This window comes from Leptonotus elevatus, chromosome 1 (genome assembly GCF_054856555.1).
Source record: "Leptonotus elevatus isolate MCC_2025b chromosome 1, RoL_Lele_1.0, whole genome shotgun sequence".
Lineage (NCBI taxonomy): Eukaryota > Metazoa > Chordata > Actinopteri > Syngnathiformes > Syngnathidae > Leptonotus > Leptonotus elevatus.
This window is the reverse complement of record NC_141239.1, coordinates 52,588,888-52,613,118: the sequence shown is the minus strand read 5'-3', so window position 1 is coordinate 52,613,118 and position 24,231 is coordinate 52,588,888. Positions and strand designations below refer to the sequence as shown.

General features: G+C 39.3%; 1 protein-coding gene across 4 annotated transcripts in view; it reads left to right on the top strand.

The window, feature by feature from the left end:
• LOC147184599 (thyroid hormone receptor alpha) overlaps positions 1 to 24,231 on the top strand; it is a 104,532-nt gene that overhangs the window by 65,304 nt on the left and 14,997 nt on the right. Inside the window, exons 1-5 of one of the 4 annotated variants that reach the window (XM_086069385.1) lie at positions 15,759 to 16,422; positions 19,428 to 19,489; positions 22,622 to 22,722; positions 23,396 to 23,543; positions 23,961 to 24,166. In XM_086069385.1, coding sequence (XP_085925511.1) covers positions 16,391 to 16,422; positions 19,428 to 19,489; positions 22,622 to 22,722; positions 23,396 to 23,543; positions 23,961 to 24,166 — 549 coding nt within the window. In that variant the 5' untranslated portion in view covers positions 15,759 to 16,390. Of the gene's footprint in view, positions 1 to 15,758; positions 16,423 to 19,427; positions 19,490 to 22,600; positions 22,723 to 23,395; positions 23,544 to 23,960; positions 24,167 to 24,231 lie in introns of those variants that run through there. The other 3 variants (XM_086069378.1, XM_086069371.1, XM_086069362.1) reach the window with 3 other exon arrangements.

Below are 24,231 nucleotides of genomic sequence, written 5' to 3'. Positions count from 1 at the left end.
TCCCTTGATTGAATCATGTCTCTGTATCAACAAGACACAGCATAATTGCAGAAAACCTGTTGCAGAATATGGCATACTTGTATGTACGGATAATGGGTTGAATGATAGTGGATGCATTTTTGGGAACGAAAGGCAGTAAACCCTGTCACACTACCATCTGTGCTCTTTCTGTCTCTTTTCCTGCACGTGTTCACTCACACACGCACGTACATGTTGCCCTCGATGCCTCATTTAACAAATTTACTGGCTTGAGTTCAGAAACAACCAGCACAGTATGGAGCGTAATACAGAACCAGGAGAAGTCCTTTTTTATTATCCTTACATTAGAGAGGAATAATGATTTGGTCATATCAGCCACTCATTCTTGGTAAACGGATTCACACTTTTTGGTGTATTGTATTTTGCCTGAGTGATTGATTCTCTTACTTTCCAAATAGAGTTAGAAGCCTATAGGGTCTGTGAGTAAAATGGGGTCAAAATAGAAAAAATATATAATTTAAACTCCAACTATTAACCATTATTAGTATTGTACTGTCTTTAAGCATGTGCTTATTAAATAACTTTTAAGATTTGCTAAATGTTGAGAGTTGTGTTTCTTTAAACCTTAAAGGGATACTTGACTCATTGAGCTAATTTCAGCAGAAAATGTCAATATTTTGTCCAGAATGAATTTGATAACTTCATTTTTATTTATTTTTTACAATTATTACCTTTAAAAACGAATTTTGCCACTTGCTGTCGACTGAAGATGACATCACCTGTGCTGAGGAAGTAGGTAATGACCAATCACGGCTCACCTGTTTTCTGGGCTTGGTCGGCAAACTGAGCCATGATTGGTCATTAGCTATTTCCTAGGCACAGGTGATGTTATCTTTAGTCAACAGCCAATGGAAACATTAGTATTTAAAGGTATTAATTGTACATGAAACATATTGAAATCATCAAATATTATATTCACTTTTTACTGTTAAAAATGGCTCAATGAGTTTAGTATCCCTTCAACTAGTAGACAGCTTTCTTTTAAAATTCAAATCAAGGAGCTACCAGGGTCTTAAAAGTTAAATGAAACCTTAAAACAAGTGAATAGCTCCCTGTTATTGAAATAATCACGATTAATAAATATGATTTTATATTATTTCAACAAACTACCAAAACTCAACTTTAATATAACAGAAAATAAATTACACACAAAATAGAATCATTAAATATTAAAGGTATAATCTGACAGATTTGTTTTGGCCTCTCCGGGACGTTTCTAGGCAGAGACTCAACATTTTCCCTCCAGCCAAGGCAAGCGGCTATCAGTGGCATTGCAAATCGCTGTGCCAACCCCTGATCCTGATTGGTGGACCGGTTCCGCGGATGTGTTAGGAGTTTGATTACTGTGTCTTGTTTGCATATGCAAATTCAGCTGTGTGAACTCGCTCCCTTTTTTTTTCTTTTTCTTCTTCTGCTTCTTTTTATTAGAGCTTAGTATTGTTCATTTGGTAATTTTACCAATTTGACATGTCATCATCATTGCTCTCTCTCTTTTTTCTTTTTTTTTGTATGTGGGTGAGTATGTGCATGTGCGTGTGTGTGTGTGTGTGTGTGTGTGTGTGTGGGGGGGGGGGTGTTTGGGTGTGTGTGTGTGTGGGTAGGTGGGCGTGCGTGCGTGCGTGCGTGTGAGTGTGTACTCATTAGTTCACCTAAAACCTATGAAAAATCCCATACCGTTCCCCTAAACCGAATACTTCAGAATCCAGCTAGAGTCGTGAGGTTATCAGGAGACCCGAGGAAGGATCAAAGAAAAGAAAGGAAAGTGAAATCCAGCACCAACCAGACATTACCTACTACCCACCGGGTTACCAACCAGAGTCTTTCACTAACCCCAGAAACATCTAAATTTCAACAAATTAGGGAGACCTCAAGAGACCAAAGGAGAGACTGAGGAAAGGAAGGAAGGATAGATGAAGCAGAGTGAGATCCACAGACATCAGCCTCCACCGATTCAGCAACCAGAGGAAGAAGCAGATTGTGTTTGAATTTCGATAGATGCTGGTGTGGTGGATCTGGCATGCATGAAAACCTCCACCAAAGAGGGGAGCCGTCGACCCCGGCCTGGACAGAGCAAGCATAAAACCTCAGGGCCCCCCAGGCCACGGCAGCGCCAAGGTACAACCCCCGGGCCCCGCAGGGGCCACCGGCCGGAGAGCAAACCCAGGAGCACCCCCCACCCCAACACGGCCCGCGCCCCCATCCCAACGCAGCAGGACGGGGCACGGCAGGCCCGCCAGGCACCCCACTGGCCCACAGCCCCCGCTCCCCCCACGAACCCCCCGCCCCCCATCCACCACAACCCAGCCACCCGTTATTTTTCCAGTTAACAAGAATCACCTAGCTCAAGTTTGGAGATAAAGGTATCCTACAATCCAAGATAGCGGAAAGTTTTTCCAAGACTTTAGTCCAGAAACACATAACTGGAGTGCATAACCATAAAGCATGAAAATAAGTGTCTGTAGTGTTTTGTAAACACTGGAGACAAATGTCGGAGTCTGAGAGTCCCATTTTTTTCATCATATATTGAGTAATGTATGTTATATGAATAATTTTATATTGGATAAGTTGTAAATTTGTGTGTTTTGTCATTTTAAATATGTTTTCACAAAGTCAGATTCCGGAGCTATAGACAAGTCTGTCTCCCATTTGGAGATGGGTAGAGACATTTTATCAGTATGCCTTATATAGTTTTGAGAGGTTTTTTGTTGTTGTCGAAGAAAGCTTGGTAATATCTTTAGCTAAAACATGCGGTTGGAGCTTACCCCGAAGTGTTGGAATTTGTTTCTTTATCATACTTATAACTTGCAGATAATGAAAGGTTTTTATTTTGTATTTTTGGAGCAAGGATGTATATGATATAAACATATTATCTGAGAAAAGATGGTGGAGATGTGTAATTAAGTTAAGTTAAATACTTCCCCTAACGAAATAGCAGACTTTTCTAAATAAAGTAAAATATCATCGGCATATAGATTAATTTTGTGTTCTGTTACCCCAGAGTTAATTCCTTGAATCCTTCTTTCCTGGCGTATAGCTAATGCAAGTGGCTCAATAAATATTGCAAATAATAAAGGGGACAATGGGCATCCCTGTCTTCTACCTCTCTGTAGAGTAAAACTCTGAGATATAATCCCATTAATAGTAACTGTAGCTTTAGGAGAATCATATAATACTGACACCCAGTGAATAAATGACTTCCCAAAGCCTGTTTTGAGTCTCGATGCGAAAGCCTTAGTGATACTTTCATATCAGTATTAATTAGTGAAATCGGACGGTAGCTTGATGGAAGGGTGGGGTCTTTTTCTGGCTTAAATAAAAGTTGAATTGCTGCTATATTCATGTGTGGGCGTAAGTAACCATTAGTTTTAATTTATGTTACTACTCTTAAGAATAGTGGAGCAAGCATTAACTAGCCGGATAACCATCCGGGCCAGGTGCTCTGCCATTAGGCATACTATCTAGAGCACTGTACAACTGTACAACTTGTTTATAGTAAGTGGTGCATCTAACATATCTTTGTATTCAGTAGTTAACTGAGGTATATTTAAGCTACTGAGGAATGCCTCAATATGCTCAGGGTTAGGCTTGTTAGTTTCTGAGTATAGGTTGCGATAATAGTTATAAAAAATTTGATTAATTTCTTCTGGTGATTGTGTGCATTCACCAGTTGTCCCTTTAACTCTTTGACTGCCAGACGTTTTCAGAAAAGGGATGCCGTCAGTGCCAGCCGATTTAAGCATTTTGACTGATCTTTCAAGGTCCACAGAAAATGTTCTGTTTGGACTATGGAAACACACGTACTACCAAATGAAAGATTGGACTTTCATCTTTCATCAGAAAAAAAAGTTTGTTTCTACCTTATTCCGTTCTTTAGTAATCAACAATAGAAAATGGTTAGTTTGACCCAATTTCGCCTGTTTTGGACCAAAATACGGAAAAATCAAGCTTTTAGTGAAACGATATTATTTCATGCATTCTAGTGAATTTTACACTTCTTTTTGTCCATGAATGATGCCACAAACACCTAAATAGTGCTTTACTTCTATAAAACACTACCACCAAGAATGAAAAAGTGTTTTTTGATAGCAAAATACGTTTATTTACATTCAACAGTGTAACAATTTGACAACAATTTGGCAAACTATTTACAAATGTGTGCAACTGTGGTGCTATTTACAAATATGTGGATGTTTCAACGACAGTTTTTCTTTTTGTAACACTCTCCTGCGTGCAAGAAGACGCAACAGCATTTGCACAACAGATTGCCTCTTCGCGTGCTCCACTTTCTTGCAGGCCGTTTTTTCCGGGGAATAGCAAGTATATACTGCAGTGTGTGTTGCCATCAAGTCTAATATCAGGATCATGCTACGGTTTCGTTACGTCTCGCTTCCTCGTGTCCTTCAGTTGCTACACCGGGTTGTAAGAGATGTTTTGATCCATTTTATCCACTCCATTCATGGTGGCATCGTAGTCCAGAAACAGTGTCTTCTCCGTGATCAGACTGTACCCGCTCCTCCGATGAATATGCATTGGACTCGGGGTACTCTTCATTGTCCGACAAAATGTCCGCATGTGAAAGCTCCGGCGTTAGCAGCGGTAGCCGCGCTAGCCGGTGAGGCTTACTACGTGATCATAACAGTCGCGTCAAGGCTTCCAACTGTGGCGTCAACCTCAGGATTCACCATCATCATCATCATCAATCTGCATTGGTCGATGCCAACTCTCCATCGCCCGATCGAATGTCCGATTGTGTAGAAGTACCCGGTCGGCTATTGTGCGCGTTTTCCGGCCTTAGCAGCGCTAGCCGCGCTTAGCCGGTGAGGCTTACTACGTGATCATAACAGTCGCGTCAAGGCTTCCAACTTTGGCGTCAAGCTCGGAGTCATCATCATCATCATCATCAATCTGCATTGGTCGATGCCAACTCTCCATCGCCCGATCGAATGTCCGATTGTGTAGAAGTACCCGGTCGGCTATTGTGCGCGTTTTCCGGCCTTAGCAGCGCTAGCCGCGCTAGCCGCGCTTAGCCGGTGAGGCTTACTACGTGATCATAACAGTCGCGTCAAGGCTTCCAACTTTGGCGTCAAGCTCGGAGTCATCATCATCGTCGACATCAATGCGCTTTTTAGTATTGATTGATGCTTTCCATCTTTGAAAAAAATGCTCAAGCGTAAGCTGCTTGCAACCGGTTGCTTGGGCAGCCATTGTGGCTTATTCAGCCATGTCTCCTCAACACTCTAGCTCCGCCTCACGTCTTCTACTGACGCCCACGGTGGGCGGCCCATCCAACCTTGTGCAAAGAGAGTCATCGCTGCCCTCTAGGGGCCAAAACGAGTCTTTTACTAATCAGATCTGCCTGATACTTTCAGCACAGCTGCCCAAGGCTTTCCTGCACCCGTTTTCAAAAAAAAAAACATCTTTTTAGATAGCATATCGTCTAACTGTATTTTTGTATTTTGTAAGTCAGTCCATATTTGGTTATTTGGGTTTATTGCGTACTCATCCGTCAGTTGTTTAATTTTATCTTCCAAGTATTTTTCAAATTTTTTATCCTGTTTCTTTTTATAAGATGAATATGATATAATTTTACCTCTAATTCCTGTTTTCCCAGCTTCCCAGAGAAGAGATGGAGATAAGTCTGGAGAGTCATTTATTTCCAAAAAGTCTGCCCACTCTCTTCTTATAATTTTGTCAAACTCTGCGTCGTTTAGCAGTGAGATGTTAAAACGCCATGTCGGGGGTGGTTTAAAGGTATAATCCACTTGTAGGGTAAGGGAGACTGGTGCATGGTCGCTAATAATAATGGGATGTATTTTTGTAACAGTTTTATCTGCAATAGAGTTATTTGTAAGAAAAAAATCAATTATTGAAAAAGACCGGTGCACAGCGGAAAATAAGGTAAATTCCTTCCTATCGACGAGGCCAAAATCATCCATATATTCCCCTATTACTTTATTAGATTGTAATCGCCTTATACATGTTGTATTATTAGAACGATCTATTAACGGATTTAAGACTGTGTTAAAGTCTCCTCCAATAATAATAGTAGAGTTCGCTGCTAATTCAAACAGCTGAGAGAAAAATTCATGGAGAAAGGCCGGATCATCATTATTAGGGGCATATAAATTACCAAATGTATATATTTTATTAAATATAGTCACCTGAATAATAATGTATCTACCCTCTGGGTCTGTTATTGTATTATTTAGAGTAAAGAATACATTCTTATGTATGAGTATACAGACTCCTCTTTGTCTACTTTTATAAGGGGCAGAGTACGCTTGACTAAAATTCTTATCAAGTCATTTTTCTTCAGATTTCTGTAGGTGGGTTTCTTGTAGGAGGCAAATATCTGCTTTTAATTTTAGGAGATGGTCTAAAAATGTTATTATTTTTGCCTGTGAGCGAGCGCCACAAACATTCCGGGAAACCAGAACTAATTTATGCATACAAACAATATAGACTCAGTCCTGTGTATATATCTGTATAGGCCATTTGTTAATATTGGCATGTTATAGGATAGAATCAAAGTGGTTAGGTGGTTTATGTAATTTGTGTAAAATATTAGGTAACATGTGAGTAAATATAACAGTGAAAAAACAGGGATGGAGGTGAAAGTGAAGGAAATTAGCGGGGGATTAAACATATAACAATACACCAGTAACTGGTAACCTCAGCGAGATTTTTTGTTTAAATATATTTTAGATATAGTTATGTATTAATCTTATATTTGTAATATAGCCTAAACATAATGAGTATTCATATTTTAGGTTTTAAAACCACATATACAGTATATGTATACATCTAATAATCAAACAAACTCCTGATTGGCAAACTGGTTTCACGCTCGTTCCTGGTTGGCTGCTGTCTTTGGCTTCCTCGAGCGTCAGTTTTGAATGCTGTGGTTACAAACAGCAACAGAAATCTGTCGGACCATACCTTTAAAATAATAGCAATAAATATATATACTGTTTATCCTGCATATGTGTATTTATTTAAATTAATACTAACTGTTGCTGTTTTACGCGCCTTGGCTTCATAGGGGCAGTGTGGTGCAGTGCATGCATGGAGTACACACCTACTTTAAGATCAAAAGACTAGAAAAAGAAAGTTGCGATTGAGCTTTATTGAACTACTGTTTCACAGATTAGAAAGAATATAGTCTTGCTATGTTACCTGTCTGTATGTGTTACTACAGCATTATATGATTATCTGTTATTTGAAGGTGGAGATTTCAATGGATGCATCGTTCACAGCTCACTTTTGTTTTATTTTGTTTTGTTTTTGCTGTGTAATGCACAACAAGATCTCAACACGGGCCAAAAATTGCATCTTTTTAAAAAAAAATTATTCTGTGTGATATTTGTGCCAGTCAGTCGGTCAATCATTTACCACCAGGGCTATAATTATGAAAATACAGTTTGAGCTCGCTCATTGTAAAAGTAGCATCTACCTGAGGATCTTATCGGAACTTGGCAGCTGTCTCAGTAGACTGTGTGGGTGGGGGGGTGGGGGGGGGGGGCGTGTGTGCGCGTGTGTGTGCCAGCTGCATATGAGTGTTTCCCAGTTGGTAGTAGAGTTTGTGTTGGGATGCTAATAAAGTATCTCACAAAAGTGAGTGTAACCGTCACATTTTGTTAACTATTTGTATTTTATCTTTTCGTGGGACAATACTCAAGAAATTAAACACAATATAAAGTTGTCAGTGTGCAGCTTGTATCATAGTGTAAATTTACAGTCAACTCAAAATAACTATAACACTCAGCTGTCCATGTCTAAACTGCTGGCAGCACCCAAGTGAAAATGTTTTAGTGAAGGTGTATAAATTATTGGCTGTGGATTGAGTAGGCATGAGCTAGTATCAGATTATGACAGTACGATAACCTTGAGCAAAAAATACAATTGCAATTACAGCTCTAAAATGTTTTATTTTAAAATGTGAGTATAAATAACCTGTTTTTCCATTGAATTCATTTTCATTCATTTTATTTTAAACCACATATATATTTTTTCTTTGTAAATGGTACATTAGTAAATGTACATGTGTAAAAACATACAGTAAATAAATCATAAAATAATTAGCAAATCCTTGTATTACATATTCAATTAAATACAGTACAAAGATAAAATATTTCATGTTAAAACTGATAAACGTTATTATTTATTTTAAATATTAACTCATTTTGAATTTGTCATGTCTGAACATGTTCCAAACAAGCTGGGATAAGGGCATATTTACCACTGTTGTTGTGTTGCATCACCTTTCCTTTTAACAACACTCAATAAACAGTTGAAGTTGAGATTTAGGAGGAATGGCTGAGAAGATAAAACGATAAACATATATTAATATTTAGGATAAGCGATTCAGAAAATGGATGGATATGCTATTTGTTTTCACAATACAGCCTAGAATGTGGAGTTTGACTTTTGAAATCTGCACAATAAATGTTCTCAAAATTACATTAGAGTAGAGCTCATCTTTGTTTTCATTTTTTTTTTTGTCGATTTCTGTGTGAAACTTTTTTATGCCACTTATTTAGATTGATATATGCATTTGTGAAAAATATGTCAGCTACTATGCCTCTTCTGTTTACATTTGATAATTTTGTATAGCAGCACTACTAGATGTCTTTCTCATTTGATACAGATCTGTTTAATGCCACTTCAAAATAAAATGAGAAAAGGTCAGTAGTCATAGTGTGTTGTATATATTTTTTATATAGAATAACTGAAAATATATTCAGATATATCGTTATCGTGCTACAAAAAAGGCTATATTGTGATTTATTTTTTCATATCGCCCAGAACTAGTATACAGATGTGCAAATGCAATTGATTAATTGAGTTCATGTATTGATTATACTATTGGCATGTCTGCAATATGTTTGCATACATATGTATGTATCATATTGGCACGTGGGCATGCGGATTAGAGAGATTAAGAGGTGGTGAGGGCAGAAAGCAGAGGACAGCTCAGGATGCCTCAATATGTGACATCAGCAGGGGATTGTTGCTTTGATTGTGCGCATGTGCATGTTTCTCACTGTGTCATTGAGAATGCACGTGTTCTTGTGAGTGCTGCCTCATGCCCTGCACCCTCCCCTCTGTGAGTGTTCAGTCTCAGAGCATTCTGGATGCTCACAAAAACACACACACAGATGCTGATGCAAAACTTAAGATAAGAACACTATGCCTCCAATTTCATTCGGATGTTAAGTGAAATCTGTTTGCCTTTATTTTATTTTTTTAGGCTAACCTAGTAAGATTAGCTTGGAAGGATAGTGTGTAGTCATGGAATGAGACACAAATCCCACGAGACACAGCTGAGAAATTTCATCTTACTGAATAGTTTTAGTGCTGCAGCTATGGAATATGTTGATAATCGGATATCCTACTGAAAATTCTAGCAAATATCTGAGTATTCAGATCAAATTAAAAATATATATTTTTGCTTGCTTAAAGAACAATTTTGGAATTATATTGTAAATTATAAATACACAAGACAAAAATAAAATTCACTTAATGAGCGACCAACTAGCTTTCATTTTTACTTAATCTTTTTTAACTCAAATTTAAACTCTCTTTCTCTCTCTAGGAATTTTCCCCATAGATTTTGGTCTATTAGGCTACGTTCACACTGCAGGTTTTAATGTTCAATTCCGATTTTTTGGTGAAATCAGATTTTTTTGAATAAGCGTTCACATTACCTATTAATTGCGACCTCAGTCTGTCTGCTGTGTGGACGTAATGCGTCCCCAAAGTGACCCGCATGTGCATAGAAGAAGATACAACGTCACTCACAACGCTGTGTTTGCAGAAGTAAATACGTACGGTCCAGCGTGTCAGGGCCACGGACTTTTTTAAGTCCGTTGTCGGGGCTCATATGTTTACCATCTCATATATTTACAGAGGATGATGCAGGAGAAGGTAGAAATAATATTTTGTGAAAATTAGGCGAGCCTGTTCAGCGCCTCATCTCACGGAGACCTCTCCTTTATTTCTCCCTAACGATGATGTCACGTCATTGCCGCGCGTAATAATTGAGCCGTCTGCGTGGCTAATTTACTAATATGACCACGACAAATGCCATCTTTGTACTTCAGGTTTCAAGTGGGATTAAATTTAAATCAAATATAAAGTCACAACTGTTACTCGAAACAACTTTGCCGATTTACGTACGTCTTCTGAGCCGTGCGGACCTCATGGATGCGTCAAGCATAAATCAAGCTTAATGTTTTTAAGCAGGCGGGGGCATTAAGCGCATATTGGACATTTTATGACGTCGAGGTCAGATATGCAACCTGGCCAATCTGACTGCGGTCGCATTGCAAAAATACATACAATACATATCCGATCTAGGTTCACATATGAATGTGACCCAGGTCGGATGTGAAAAAATCTGAATTGAGACTGACATAAAAAAGTCAGATACAGGTCACATTTGGGCAAAAAAAATCCGATCTGGGTCGCATTTGCCTGCAGTGTGAACGCCTCTCTTTCCACTTTTGAAACCTTTCTTAAAACACATCTTTGTGTTTTGACTCGACAAGACACTCCGTAATATAGTTTCTTTATTTTATGGTGTGTGCTGTATTTTGTGTTAATTTATTGATACTTACATACTTCTTGTGTTATTTATTAATACTTTTATTTACTTACCGACATATGATTTTTATTAAACAATTTTTTGTTCTACCTGTCTTTACAGCATGACTGATGTTTAATCCATGCACACTTTGTATGCAGCGGTGATGCTTTAAAGAGTTAGAGTTGACAATATGAGACAAGGTGATGTGAGAACCACAGTAGCAATTTTGCCGACCCGACCGAATCTGCACATTTGAGTAAGCCTGGCTTGTTCAAATGTGATCGGCACGGTAAGGGTGTTAGGCTGTCAGCATTAAAGTAAGCAGTCATTTGCGCCTTTCTAAAGTAATCAAACGGCCCTCGCACTTGTGTAGCAGCGCTAGCATTAGCATTAGAGGCGCTTGGAGCTGACGACGTTGCGTTGCTGTGATGACTAGTCACGTCAGCCATTAAGCCATGACGCGCTGCCGGTAACAACTTCAAAATTAGAGCGTACCAAGGCATTGATGGCCATATCTCATTGGTATAGTAACGTTTATTTTAAAGTTAGCCTCACTACGTGTTACCGTTATGAACAGGTGTTGCTGCAATGGTCTTCCTGACAGTGTACGCTAAAGAAGTGAATCCCGGAGCAATACAAATGCCTCGGGAAAAAAATAGATCTCACATCTCGTGGCATTCTAATCTCGCAAGATCTGTGTTTTATATTTGCGGTTCAAACTATTAAAATGGGCAGTTACTCAGTTTTTCGCCATTTGCAGCAGGGCTTGTTCCCTATCCCTCACAAAATTAGGGACGGAGGGTGTTAAGTATAGTTTGGTGTTTTGGATCTCTTATTAGACATTCTTACATGTGTTAGTTGTGTTTTGGTTCTTTATCATGTAAGACAATTGACCTACTTCTGAGACCATGTCTTCTGACAACTGAACAGCACATTTCACAATTCCCAGTCTATTTCAAAGACCATTGGCCTTCTTTTCTTTCTTTAAAACTCATTCATTCCCAGGGATGTATTTTTATGTCTCAAGAATCCAGACATTCAATGCCAGGTAGGTTATTTTTCTTTTTAGGGCTTATATGTGTTTGTTTATTTTCCACATGGGGCGATAAAGGAGGGTCTGAAAATGGCTGGAATTGAAGTGAATTGAGTTTTAACTATCAAACATGAGGGTGGTTCAATTTTGCTTTGTTCTGTTCCTTCACCCAACACGGGATATATTGTATCTGTATGGTTTTAATATCAAATCTCAAGACCGAAATGTGCTGCCCAGTTTCAGGAAGCTTGGCTTCAGCCAGCAGCAAGTCATGGGTCCACCAACAGGATAATGAACGAAAACACATATCTACAAATGGAGATAAATGGCTAATCGTATTCATCATCAATGAAAGGCAGTGTCTCATTTTCCTAATTTTATTATTATTTTTAATCATTATGCTTGTCAATTTCCCCGCGACCCTTGTGAGGACAAGCGGTTAAGAAGATGGATGGATGGATGTTTGTCAATTTCAAGTCACTTCAATTACCAACTATTGTGGGTCTAACGGAAGGATGACAACAATGTTATCAACGTCTACCTTGTTGATACAAATCTTGAGTTTGTGCACGTGATCGTTTGCAGATTGATTGCAGTTGTGGAAGAATAAAGTAAATTATTGTTTTTAACAACCTTTTTGGTATATAAACTGTAAAAGCAGTATGTGAGAAAATGAGAGGGTTCATTTCTAGTTCAGCGTGATCATAACAGTTACAGTACAGTTAAGTGATTCTTGTGGCTTTGCAGCGTGTGCATTTCCTGCATTGCCTGGCTTTTCCGTTGCAACTTTTAATAACCCTCATTGCAAACTAGTGTCTACATGTATCTTCAACAGGTTTTGAGCTCATCATGTCTTTCTATGTCTTTGTCACATGCCATTTTGAACATCTAACCACATGACTGCCCCACTTTTCAACAGAAACGCACACATAACCACTCTGCATCCAAGCCAGCCTCTCCCTTCATGTGATAACACAACATTATACAACACTTGCTTGGTGCTTGGAAGCAGTGTTTCTCATCAATTTAATTAAATGCTTGAGCGTTACTTAACTGAAGCATGGAAGTCACATGAACAGTCCCACAAAGTTTGAGCTCATCTTCACGATTAGCCTGGGTTCCATTCTAATATAATCATATTTTCATTGGATTTTTAGAATTAAAACTGGATGATGTTTGCTTTGGTTTGGTTTTGGTTGTATGTTAGTTGTCAAGTTTTCCTCGTGTCTCCCCTTGTCAATGTCTTGTCAAGTTTTATCATGTCCACCTGTGCTTTTCATCCTGGTCCCTTGTGTCAGCCAATCAGCTCCTTAAGCCACGTGTGTCTTGTCCAGGTGTCTCTCGTCTCGTCAGTTGGTGTTTATTTAGGCCTCGTCCACACGAAATCCCGTTTCAATGTATCCGCACAAAATTCTTACCGTTTTGAAGCTTAATACCAATCAGTTTTGGCCCCAGAGTGGAAAGATTTTAAAACATGCCCGGTACGTTCCAATGTGGACACCATATGCGGGATACTCTTCCAGTGATGACAAGTCCTACACTTTGAGTTTCAAGTTGTTTCGAGTAATTTTAACATCATAGATGATATTATTTCGGGTGAGTATCAAAGATTGAGTCAGGGACTCAGGGAGTGAACCTGGAGTGGTGCAACAGATTGCCGTGTTTGCAATGTGTTACCAGTCAGTTTGCAGTTTCATTAACTACGCAGCTAGCAACGATAATTAGCCGATAAAAAACTGACATTAGCTTACTTACCGTTCTTCGTGCAACTTCAGATGTTCAAAGTTTGAAGTTGTTGCCTCTCCGTCAGTGATCCAATCTTGGACATACTGCAATAATTTTTTTGTTGACCACCACATAGTTTTTGTACCCAAACAACTGGAGGTGCAATGGATCACAAAAGTCACGGATCAGATTGTTTTTGTTTTTTTTAAACAAAACAAAATGAAATCAGATAAATAGAAATTTGTCTTTTATTTTCTAAAATGCTTTTGCCCATTAAATTAAAAAATATATATCTAAACTCAGTGGATTACAAAGTGAGCCAAGCAACAGCTCTTAAACTACTGTTGCAACTTGCCATCCAGGCACCTGATGCTAACAGTTAGCTACTAGCCACCAACGTCGGAGACTTGTACCGTACCGTATCGTACATAAATATTTTAGCTGCATCAAATGTTAGACAGTCTCTGATTAATCTAAATTGGTATAAGTTGGCCTATACACTTTTGGCCAATTGTGTTACCTATTTTTCAAATTTAAGAAAAGGGTTAAGAAACCAAGGTATTTAACCTCTGAAACTTCCACTGTTGGTTGGTTGTGTATTTAGTAGATCAGTCACTGTAGCACAAACAGATTTTTACTTTAAGTGATACGTTCCTAAGCCAAACTATAGCCTCCAAATGCACGAACTCCCGCGTCAATGCTGAATGATAAAATCCATTCCCGATTGGAGCATGTATGTTCCGTTGCAAAAAAATAAGATAACATACTGTTTCTGTGTGGTCCGGTACCCAATGGAAGTCCGCGGCTCGGTCCTTGGGGACCATTGCTAGTCTAGGGCAGAGGTGACAAACTCATTTTAATTCAGGGGCCGCTTTCACTCAAATTTGATCTCAAGTGGGGCGGACCATTATTATTACGTGGCCTAATAACGACAGGTCAAAAATATTTCCTTTTTTTTTTTTTTGGGTGCAAATAATTACACATGCATTCTAAAAAAAACACACACACACATTTATTATTATTCTTTTTTTAATTTATTATCTTATTGTAGAGTAATCTGAAATTTCCTAAAAATGAGCGCACAATTTTTGCATCAAATCCTGAGTAAGAGCCAAATTTCAGAATGTAATTTAAGTGGTCATCAGTACACCCTTTAGTGGACAAGATCAGCAAAACAGTTAATTTTAATGAAAAACTGAAGCTTGTGTTCTGTCATCACGGGTCAGATTGGATGACCTAACGGCGCGGGCCGTATGTTTGACACCCCTGCTCTAGGGTATTTTAACAGAGGCATGTCACAGACACATGGAAAGAGTTGTAATTTCTGGACTAATTACATAATGTCTCCATTCACATGTGATTGTGTAAGTGTAGTTATGTGGTCACGACCAAGTCACACTAACTAGAGAGCTGGTTTTATACCCAAAATTTGAATGGAAAAGCAACATGTCGAAACAGAACATTTTCAATGTGTCCTTGTCTCTAAGCGTAGCATGTGGAATCAGGCTAGCTGAGACTGGAATTTACCTGGAGGTGTTGTTAAAACGGTCCAAAAGGGCGGTGTTGTCTGTGGGATAGAAGAGAAGCTAAGGATTCTGTTCTTATTGTTGTTATTGCTTATTTGTTTGATTTCACCAAGACATTTTGTAAGAATAACATTAATAAACATAACATAACAAATAACATTAATTGTATTGTATGAATGAATTAATGATGCAAAACAGAATACTGTGATAATCCTATATGCTGCCCACAGGCCTTGGCACACATCCAAAAATATTTGTGTGCACACGCTACTACTTCAATTCAACAAAACTCATTCAACAACACTGGCTTTCTTGTTGATTTTCAAACATTCATCTTTGCCATTCAATTTGTTATAACAGCTTGTCAGTGCAAAATGATTATTAAAATTTAGGTAAGAGGTGTTTCACAGCAGACAAGGGTAAGTTTCACTCGGTCACTTTTAAAAGGAACTAGTTGGGGAAGTTCTGACTAGTATAATAAAGCCGCTTGTTATTGACTATGTGAAATGCCAACTCCATGACTCAAGTCGCTGACTGACCCTCTTATTGTAGCATTTTAGTTAGGGTTACAAACGCAGATCTGTACTCCACCTCGGATGTTTGTCTTCTAAGCGGTCGAGGTGATCCGGTCATCCATCTTGGTCTTGTTGGAAAGGACTGCATATTTGAGACAAAAAGGCTCAAATTGAGTTTAAATGTTGTGCTCACACATCAAACCCACTGGAGAGGCCGCCTCAGCTGCCGTTATATAATCGAGTTAATATTTAGGCTGAAGTGAATTTGAATGTAGAAAGACTTTTTTGTGGGTGTGTGGGTAGGGAGGGGTGGGGTGAGGGGGTTGGGAGGTAAAGACACTGAATACAAGTTAAATGCTGGAAATGGAAAGGACATGAAATGAGTTCAATCCAATTAATGTAACAGGAGCACTGATGGTAACATGAGATGGGGACAAAGATTAGCAAATGAGAAGGACAGAGGACACTTGGGAGGAGAAAAATACTTTATGTTTAAATAAAGACTGGCAGACAGGAAGCTGGCGCATTCTTTCGAAACAGATCAGACTGAAATGAATTGTATTGTGATGGCCGAAAACGCCACATGTCTACACACATGCATGCACACAAACACTGAAGGCTGGGCCAGAGCAGCCAGAATGGAGGAAGAGAGAGAGAGTGAAAAAGGGAGGGGGGAGCAAGGGAAATAAACATCGTAGTCATTCCTGCCAGCAGCCAGTCTGAGGCAGGCAGACAAACGCTCGGGCTATCAAAACTCATAGGAGAAGCTTGACTTTTTTGACAGTCTGATGAGCTTTTGCGCGGTCAATGTCAGTGTTGAGGTCACAGGGAGGTTGTATGAGTTCAGACCTCCATGTAGAGGTGGATCAATGCTGTTTGTCAACCGCTTTGAGGAGCTGGACTTCCTGCACTGACAACTTAGACTGCTGGGAGGCTGAAAGTGGGGGTGAAAAATAATAACAACATGCATATTTTACAGCCATACTGCATCAACAGGTTGGTGTTAAACTACTTTGTGTGTGGGTGTATGCTGTTGCCGTATCTTTATTTTGTTTTGTAGTTTGTTGCATTGATTTCCGATAAACACCAGTCAAGCCTTCTTGGTAGTAGCTCCCAAATGTATTTATTTATTTTATGTTTAAAGAAATTAAATAAATCCCTAATGCAATTTGTGTACTTCTTAAACATCATTTCTCAAGCAACACATTAAACATCTTAGTTAGATTCTGTGTAGCCTACAAGGTTTTAAGCCGAAAACCAGCTAGCTATTTTTTCTTGTTGTGGTGGTGGTTGTTGGACAAGTTAAAACCTCAAGGCTAATTGTTTGTTTGCTTTGCTCTTGCAGCATTTGTTGTGTTCCCAGTTCACCATGTTGCCGTGTACTCGGTTTCTAGCACAATTGTAATGCTTTGTTTCCTTTTCAGTATGCCACAACGCTGTCTTTTAATAACGTCAGCGAGCCACTCTAGAGATTTACAGTTCTTTAGCACACTGACAAAATGATAAGAAATTTTGATCATGGGTTTTGGCACTAATTTATATGCAAGAAAAAGGTTAAATCAAACAAACAAACAAAAAGTCGGGCTGACGAACTCTAAAAAGAGATATTTCTGTAATAGGAAGTTACTGCATAAAAAGTTGAGCTACACAAATGTCACTTATCAGCAACGTTGCTTGCTTTTGGTCAGACTCAACTCAATATCCACTTGACTGGCAGTGCATGAGGAGAGATATGCACCCTCCAAAACAGTTGGCCTGTCAGTCTTTTGATGTTGAGCCAAATGTTCAACGTACAGCAAAATAACGTAACTGACAACAGTTTTACAATACTTATGGAGGGTAGTGTATGTACTGTTTCAACTTCCTGTCAAATGGTACCCAACAAAATGTCCATTATTGTAAAATCATGATTATTTTTTTTTCAACTGGTACAGAAATGACAAGAAATGTGTTTCAGTTCAACAGCTACAGATATTATAGTGACCAGTGAATGTATCCCACAGTGTAATTGCCTGGGCATATGCACAGCAATAAAATGAATATAACTGTTCAACCATGAAGTGCAGCGTCAACTGAGAACGACATGTCACTGCTCATTTTGTTTTTCTCTCTTTTTTTCTGGGTGAGGGGTGTGACTATGGAGCCACAACACTGACAATAAGATTAGATATTTTTTTAGTGTAACAGGTTTTCAGTTTCAACTCTGGTTTTCAGTTTCACTTCTCTTTTTTTCAGTTTAAACTTATTGGCAGTATTTGAAAGTGGAAGGGCTTTGAGCGCTTTGAGAACGCCTTCCAGCTTTTCAGGAGAGGAGAGCGCGCCCTCTGTTGGCTCAAGGCAATACTTATGGATACAAGTTTACCAGGAACTCCTAAATCGCCTGTAAGCCACAATGTTATATGTGGTTATATATGTTACTTGTGGCGTTAAAACCGCCATGTTTGAAATTACTTTGTTTGTTTTTATTGTTCCTTTTTCCTTTCGTACAATCATAGAGACAATTTACAACAATTACTTTTCACATACAATTATAACCGAAAAGAAAAAGGGCTGACGGGATGAAGCCGAAGCTTATTAATTCCCGCCCCCAGCATGCAATTGTAATACAGTGGTAATTCGTCACATATAGTTGTGTGGATTATCAAGTTGTTGTACAAGTGGCCGTCGTCCCAATAGTCTTTGTTGATCAAAACGTTGATTTGTTCTCTTGTTGATCAGTTTGGTCCAGTTGCATTGGATAGCTAAGGATAAATGGCAGCCGGCATCCAGCCTCACCCTTCAATCGGTTCTTTCCTCGTCTCGATTTCTGTTGATCGCTGCGTTCCGACGAGCAATCATCTCCAGGTTGATCAGCTTTGTCGACAAGTTCATTGCCATTCTGTTTGTGCCGATGTTGGATGCAGCTAGGTCGTTCTTCACGTGCGACATGTCGTCTTTATGCATCATGTCATGTCATGTTAATTTAGCTAACGTGCTAACTTGTTTACTACAGAAACATTAACACTGACGCTACAAGGTTATATGTAGAAAAAATACAGATTTTGATGCCTTTAGGCAACAGAGGGCGCGCTCTTCTCTCTTGAAAAGCTGGAAGGCGTTCTCACGCTCAAAGCCCCCCCCCTCAGTGAAACTGAAAACCACAATTGAAAAAAATGAAAAAAATCTGCAGATTGACATTAAAAAAGAAATCATAATACAAAAAATATGCTTAAAGAAAATTGTGGTTTTCTTATGTCTATATTTTCTTTTTCAATACAACCTTTTCCAATGCCAATTTTTGTTACAATGTCAATGCAGCTTTTTCCACAATGACTTTTTTTTTTTCCAATACCAAATCTTGTCAGTGTTGTGGCTCATGGGAGTGTTCTCGTAGAGAGAAAGGGAAAACAACTTCTTGAGCATAACAGAAGGAAATATGGAGAGAAGACTGAAACCAGCACAGACTAGAGAGGAGGAGATGAAGGAAATTTTGATACATGTTAACAATATAGCCATACATGGAGAATGGACCAAAAAGATGAAGCAATAATGTGCTCATGAGACAGGGGGGGTCATCCAAATGTGTCAGTGACAGGCAGCACATACATTCCTGTTAGAGTGAGAAAAGGCCAGAACATAATAAACAATAAAAAGGCAGCATGAAGAAAAGTGCATTGGTTAAAAAGAAAAGTAAATACATTATCAGCAAGTCAGGGTAAAAAGCACATTTTGAAACTCAATTTAGGTTGGCCATATATCAATATGGAAATTTTTCTAGTTTAAAATGCACTTGAAGTGAGCATGTCCATTAAATTAACAAACTGCTGGAAATATGTGGGGTAATAAGTGAAGCTTCTCGGTGAGCAACAGCTCTGCTTGCTAAGATAATGTTAGATATGACAGTTGAATTGGCATGGAGAGACTTACTTGAGTGAAGTAATTGCTGGTCAAATCTTACTGCAAGCAAATAATGCAACTTTTACCAACCTAATGTAACCTCCTTATCTTGCCCATTATCTAAGGTGGCTCGATGTGCCAAAGAGAAAAAGGAAGAACAGCCAGTCTTCGATGAAGAGTATGTCTGGTAAGCACGATTCACCGCAAACATAACCCATCCATATTTTTGTCATCACCAAAGCAAAATAGAAAAGAGTATTCAATAGAATTGTCACGTAACATTCTCAAGCTTTTGATGCGTTCGAAGAGTCTGTCTTTGGAATATGATGTTCAGTGCACCTCATCTCACTAGAGCCGACTCCCCCATGGACTGTGAATGGCTTTGTTCTCACTGTTGTATTAGACTCCTTGCTGTTTTCTTTTAGAGGCTTTGTAGAACATAATAAGAATAAGTTCACAAAGGTAGCCAAGGTTTAAGTCCCCTTTATACCTGGTAATCAGTCTCTCAAGGGACAAGATTAAAATACAAAAGTAACATTTTGAAAAAACGGAATTTGCAGTCTCAAAATATCAGACTCATATTCCATTCATTTATCCATCTGTCCATCCGTTTCCTTCTTCTCATCCCGGGTCAGGTCACGACCCAGGCTTCACTCTTCCAAGCCACTTCATCTAGCTCCTCCGGTGGATCCCAAGACCTTCTTAGAACAGCCATAAAGCATAGTCTCTCCAGCAAGGAGGCATTCTAGCCAGTTACCCAAGCCACCTTATCTGGCTCTTTTCCAAGCCCATCCCACATGACTGAGCATTTCACTCTACCTCTAAAGGAGAGCCCAGACAATGCGGAGGAAACTCATTTCGGGCACTTGAATCCTTGATCTTGTTCGGTCACGACCCACAGCGCGTGACCATTGGTGAGAGTGGGAATGTTGATGGGCTCACCTCCATAACAGACCGATGTAGTGTCTTCATCACTACAAAGGGAGCACCAATTTTCCTCTCAATCTCCCACAACATTCCTTCCTCACTCATGAGCAAGACTCCAAAATACTTGAATTTATATACTTGGGCAGGATCACATCCACATATGCTGAGGGACCACCATCTCTGACTGAAGACTGAGATTGGTTCTTTTTTCAACCGCTTCATGCTTGAATGCGAAACGCTCCAGCGAGAGTTGGAGATTACTTGATGAAGCCAACAAACCCACGTTTTCTGCAAAAAGCAGAAACGTAAAACTAAAGTCACCAATTCAGAGGCACTGTCCCCTATGTCAATGCGATGTTGCAGAGGCGTGTCAACTAAGACAGTCCCACAACATCCAGAACTTCCGCCACCACGCCCCCCAGTTGGTGACCCTTCGCGATCTCAACCTAGAGATAAAAAGGCCCACCTCAGAGTCCCAGACTTTGCTTCCTCATAAGAAGGTGTGTGGGTGGAATTCAGGAGGAGGAGGATGAAAGTCAGACTTATTTTGTCTTTGCCAACTATTATACCAAAAAATTGTTGGAGTACATGTTGTTGTTCGGTTTGTCTGACCTTGGAGGTTTCAATGCAAAATCACATTTAACATGCCTGAGGCTAAGGTGCATTACAAACTGGTTGCCAAATTAAATTCAGGTATTCTCGAGGTTCCTGTGGTGTTGCAGTTTTCACACTTAATTTAAAAAGAAAAATCAGTTTGAGCTCCCAAATCCCTATCAAAAAATTATTGTAATTATTCATAACAAGTGTATCATGATTTAGTTGATATGGAAAATGTTAATAACATGGACACTATTGGTGCAGAGAATAACTTTAGATTAAGCATGTTAAGTCTTTTTTTTTTTAAATAGATCAACAACTTGGATTTTTTTGGTCTCCCAGCTGGCTGCCGAGCAGTTAAATGGCAAATCTTCCATTGCTTTTTTTCTTGTCGGGGAGAAAAAAAATACTTGAACAACATTGGAAATATTATGCCCTAAATCCAAATAGAATGTTTTCATCATAGTTTTTGGCGATCTTGATCAGGTCTTTTGCTGCAAGCGCTATGCACATTGGTATAACTTTGGTGTGAAAACTGTTGGGTTATGGACTGTGTAGGGCCAAAAGAATATAATGCTGGCATCTGGATGATTTCTCATATCTCCAAAATCATCACTTTTCAGGAAACTTTAAAAAAATATCATTTTTGTTGAACCATTAATTTTGCATGGTCAACGAGAGCAAGATTTGTGGAAAAAAAATATGAAACTTACCAAATTGTGGCATTGGATATTTTTTCAAATTCAAATGCATTATTCTGGTCTAGCTTTGAGTGTCATGCAGAAAGCAACTATAAATAAAACAACAGTGTAGTATTGTGGTTCTCATGAACAACTAATAAGCAAAATTTTGTATTTTCACAGAAAATAGTTATCATGAACCCTATCAGAGTCCATCTTGTTTGGTTGTAATCTAAAGATTTAAAGTCCCAACAATCAGAGTGATTGTATTCCTCATTTATTCACTGCAACTATTGAGCCTCAGTGATCTTCCATTCTGCCTTTAGCAACAAAATGCCAAACAGCATGTTGTGTTCACTTGTGTGGCAATGGACAACTCATGATTTAATGATATCTCATGAGTAAAAGAGATTAAATGCTGTCTGGCTTTGTTTAAATGGAAAATAAGGTTTTCTGGAAGTCATAAGACCATAGTTTAATCAAATATGCCTTCGGTATAAGCACAAGTTATTAGTGATTGCATCCATACTCACATGGTAGAGCAAGAACAGACCACAAGATGTGCTCGAACATTTATATGGATGAACAAAATTTGATTCAGAAATCAAGTAATATTGTAATATTAACTTACAGCACACACACATTGGAAAGTTTAAAAAGGACCAAAGATGGACCACGATGTGAAGGAGAAGTAACATATGACTTCCCATTGCGTACCAACATGACAGCTTTGAGGTTCTAAATATATGATTTCATGCTATGTGTGAGAGCATGAGATAATAAATACCCAATATGTGAAAACCTTGCCTTGAAGCCTGTTGTGACGGATATAAATACTTTTTATCCAAGCTCACAGACCCTCAGGGTTTCATACAACTGAATCGTTAACGGCCGCCGTTTTCATACAAAGCCCGTCTCCCCTTGTCCTTCTCATTGTCATCCCCATTTGTAATCACGACGCGTCCCTCATCCCTCTCGATCTTACCCGTGCCTGATCGTCATTATTGTCTGCTCATCCCACCTTACTCGGTATATTCACCTCTCTCTTAATTCCATCCCATCCTTCTCCTTAACTTCCTCCTCCTTTCCTATAGCTCTTAGCATCTCTGTTCCAGGGTATATCCCCAGCTACCTGGAGAAGGATGAGCCATGCGTGGTGTGCGGCGACAAGGCGACCGGTTACCACTACCGCTGTATCACATGTGAGGGGTGCAAGGTACAGTAACGAGTCACTAAAAGATTTTCTTTGAGACTGTAGGCTGACGCAGATAAGAGAAGACACTGCAGATAGCTGTCACAATGGTAGTGTTGTTAACAAATTGAATACGGAAGTATAATGGTGCAGCCTCAAAGCCCCAGAATGTGTTTAATATTGATTTTCTCCGAACGAATCCTAATAGAACAGATTCACATGAGAAATCAGCTTTTCATGAAATTTTGCTGTGGTGTTGAAAATTGTGATTGCGCCCACTTTTTCCAAGTGACTCACAAACTATTGCTATTATATCATTATAATCAGTGGAACCTATTTTGGTATAAATGGCCCTTGCAAAACTGCTTTTTTTGGTCTGCACAAGGAAGCTGTGTTTTCGCCCTTCAGCTGTTGCTTTATTTGTGTGACAGTAAGATTAGACAAAACTAGAGAGATGCAAAGGATTTTTTTTTGGGGGGGATGCATTGTGACTTATGTATGATTCACGTTTAGGTGCAGTTGCTACTGAATCGGAACCCCCGTCAACCCCCCCCCCCTTTTTTTTTTTGTCAGCCCTCTATATTACAATAAAAGTGTTACATAATGTTATTAATTTTCCTCCTTCCTGTTTATCTCAACTTATATTGTCCCGATCTTTTATCAGTGCCTCTTTGTTTGTTTGTTTTTACCCTTCCAGGGTTTCTTCCGTCGAACCATACAAAAGAACCTCCACCCGGCGTATTCGTGTAAATACGAAAGCTGCTGCGTCATCGACAAGATCACTCGCAACCAGTGCCAGCTTTGTCGTTTTAAGAAGTGCATCTCTGTTGGCATGGCCATGGACTGTGAGTTCATAGAACCGGAACATTCATGCTATTCATATCTATCCTACTGAGATCAAACAAGCCCTGAGATAAGCTGGTCTCTTTCGCCATGACACATAAGCAATTTATTTCCAACTGAGAAGGGAATATGTCAGTTTCTGCTAAGGGTAATGAGCTACCGTCACAGTGCATTCCTAATTATCCTGAAGCCTCTTTTACAGAAGATATGGCATGTGAACTGCTCCACCACTACTAACTAACTAAACCAACTATTCCCAATTATTTTTGTTTCCGTTCTTTAATGTCCCCATGCATATTCCATTACGTTGATTTTTTTCCACCACCATGTTGACATTTGCAATATAGTCATAACCGTTTCCAAAAACCCGACTGCATGCCAACAAAACAGTTTTTTCGGTCTGCCCTCTCACCTATCAGTGGTATTGGACGACTCCAAGCGAGTAGCTAAACGGCGTCTGATTGAGGAGAATCGGGAGAAAAGAAAAAAGGAGGAGTTGGTGCGGACGCTGCAGGTGAGGCCAGAGCCAAACACCTCGGAGTGGGAGCTGATCAGGATGGCAACTGAGGCCCATCGACACACGAACGCCCAGGGATCCAGCTGGAAACAGAAGCGCAAGTTTCTGGTAAGATGAAAAAATAAGCCCTCCGATCAAATGCTGCAGCTTGTCACTGGAGGGCTCACATATAA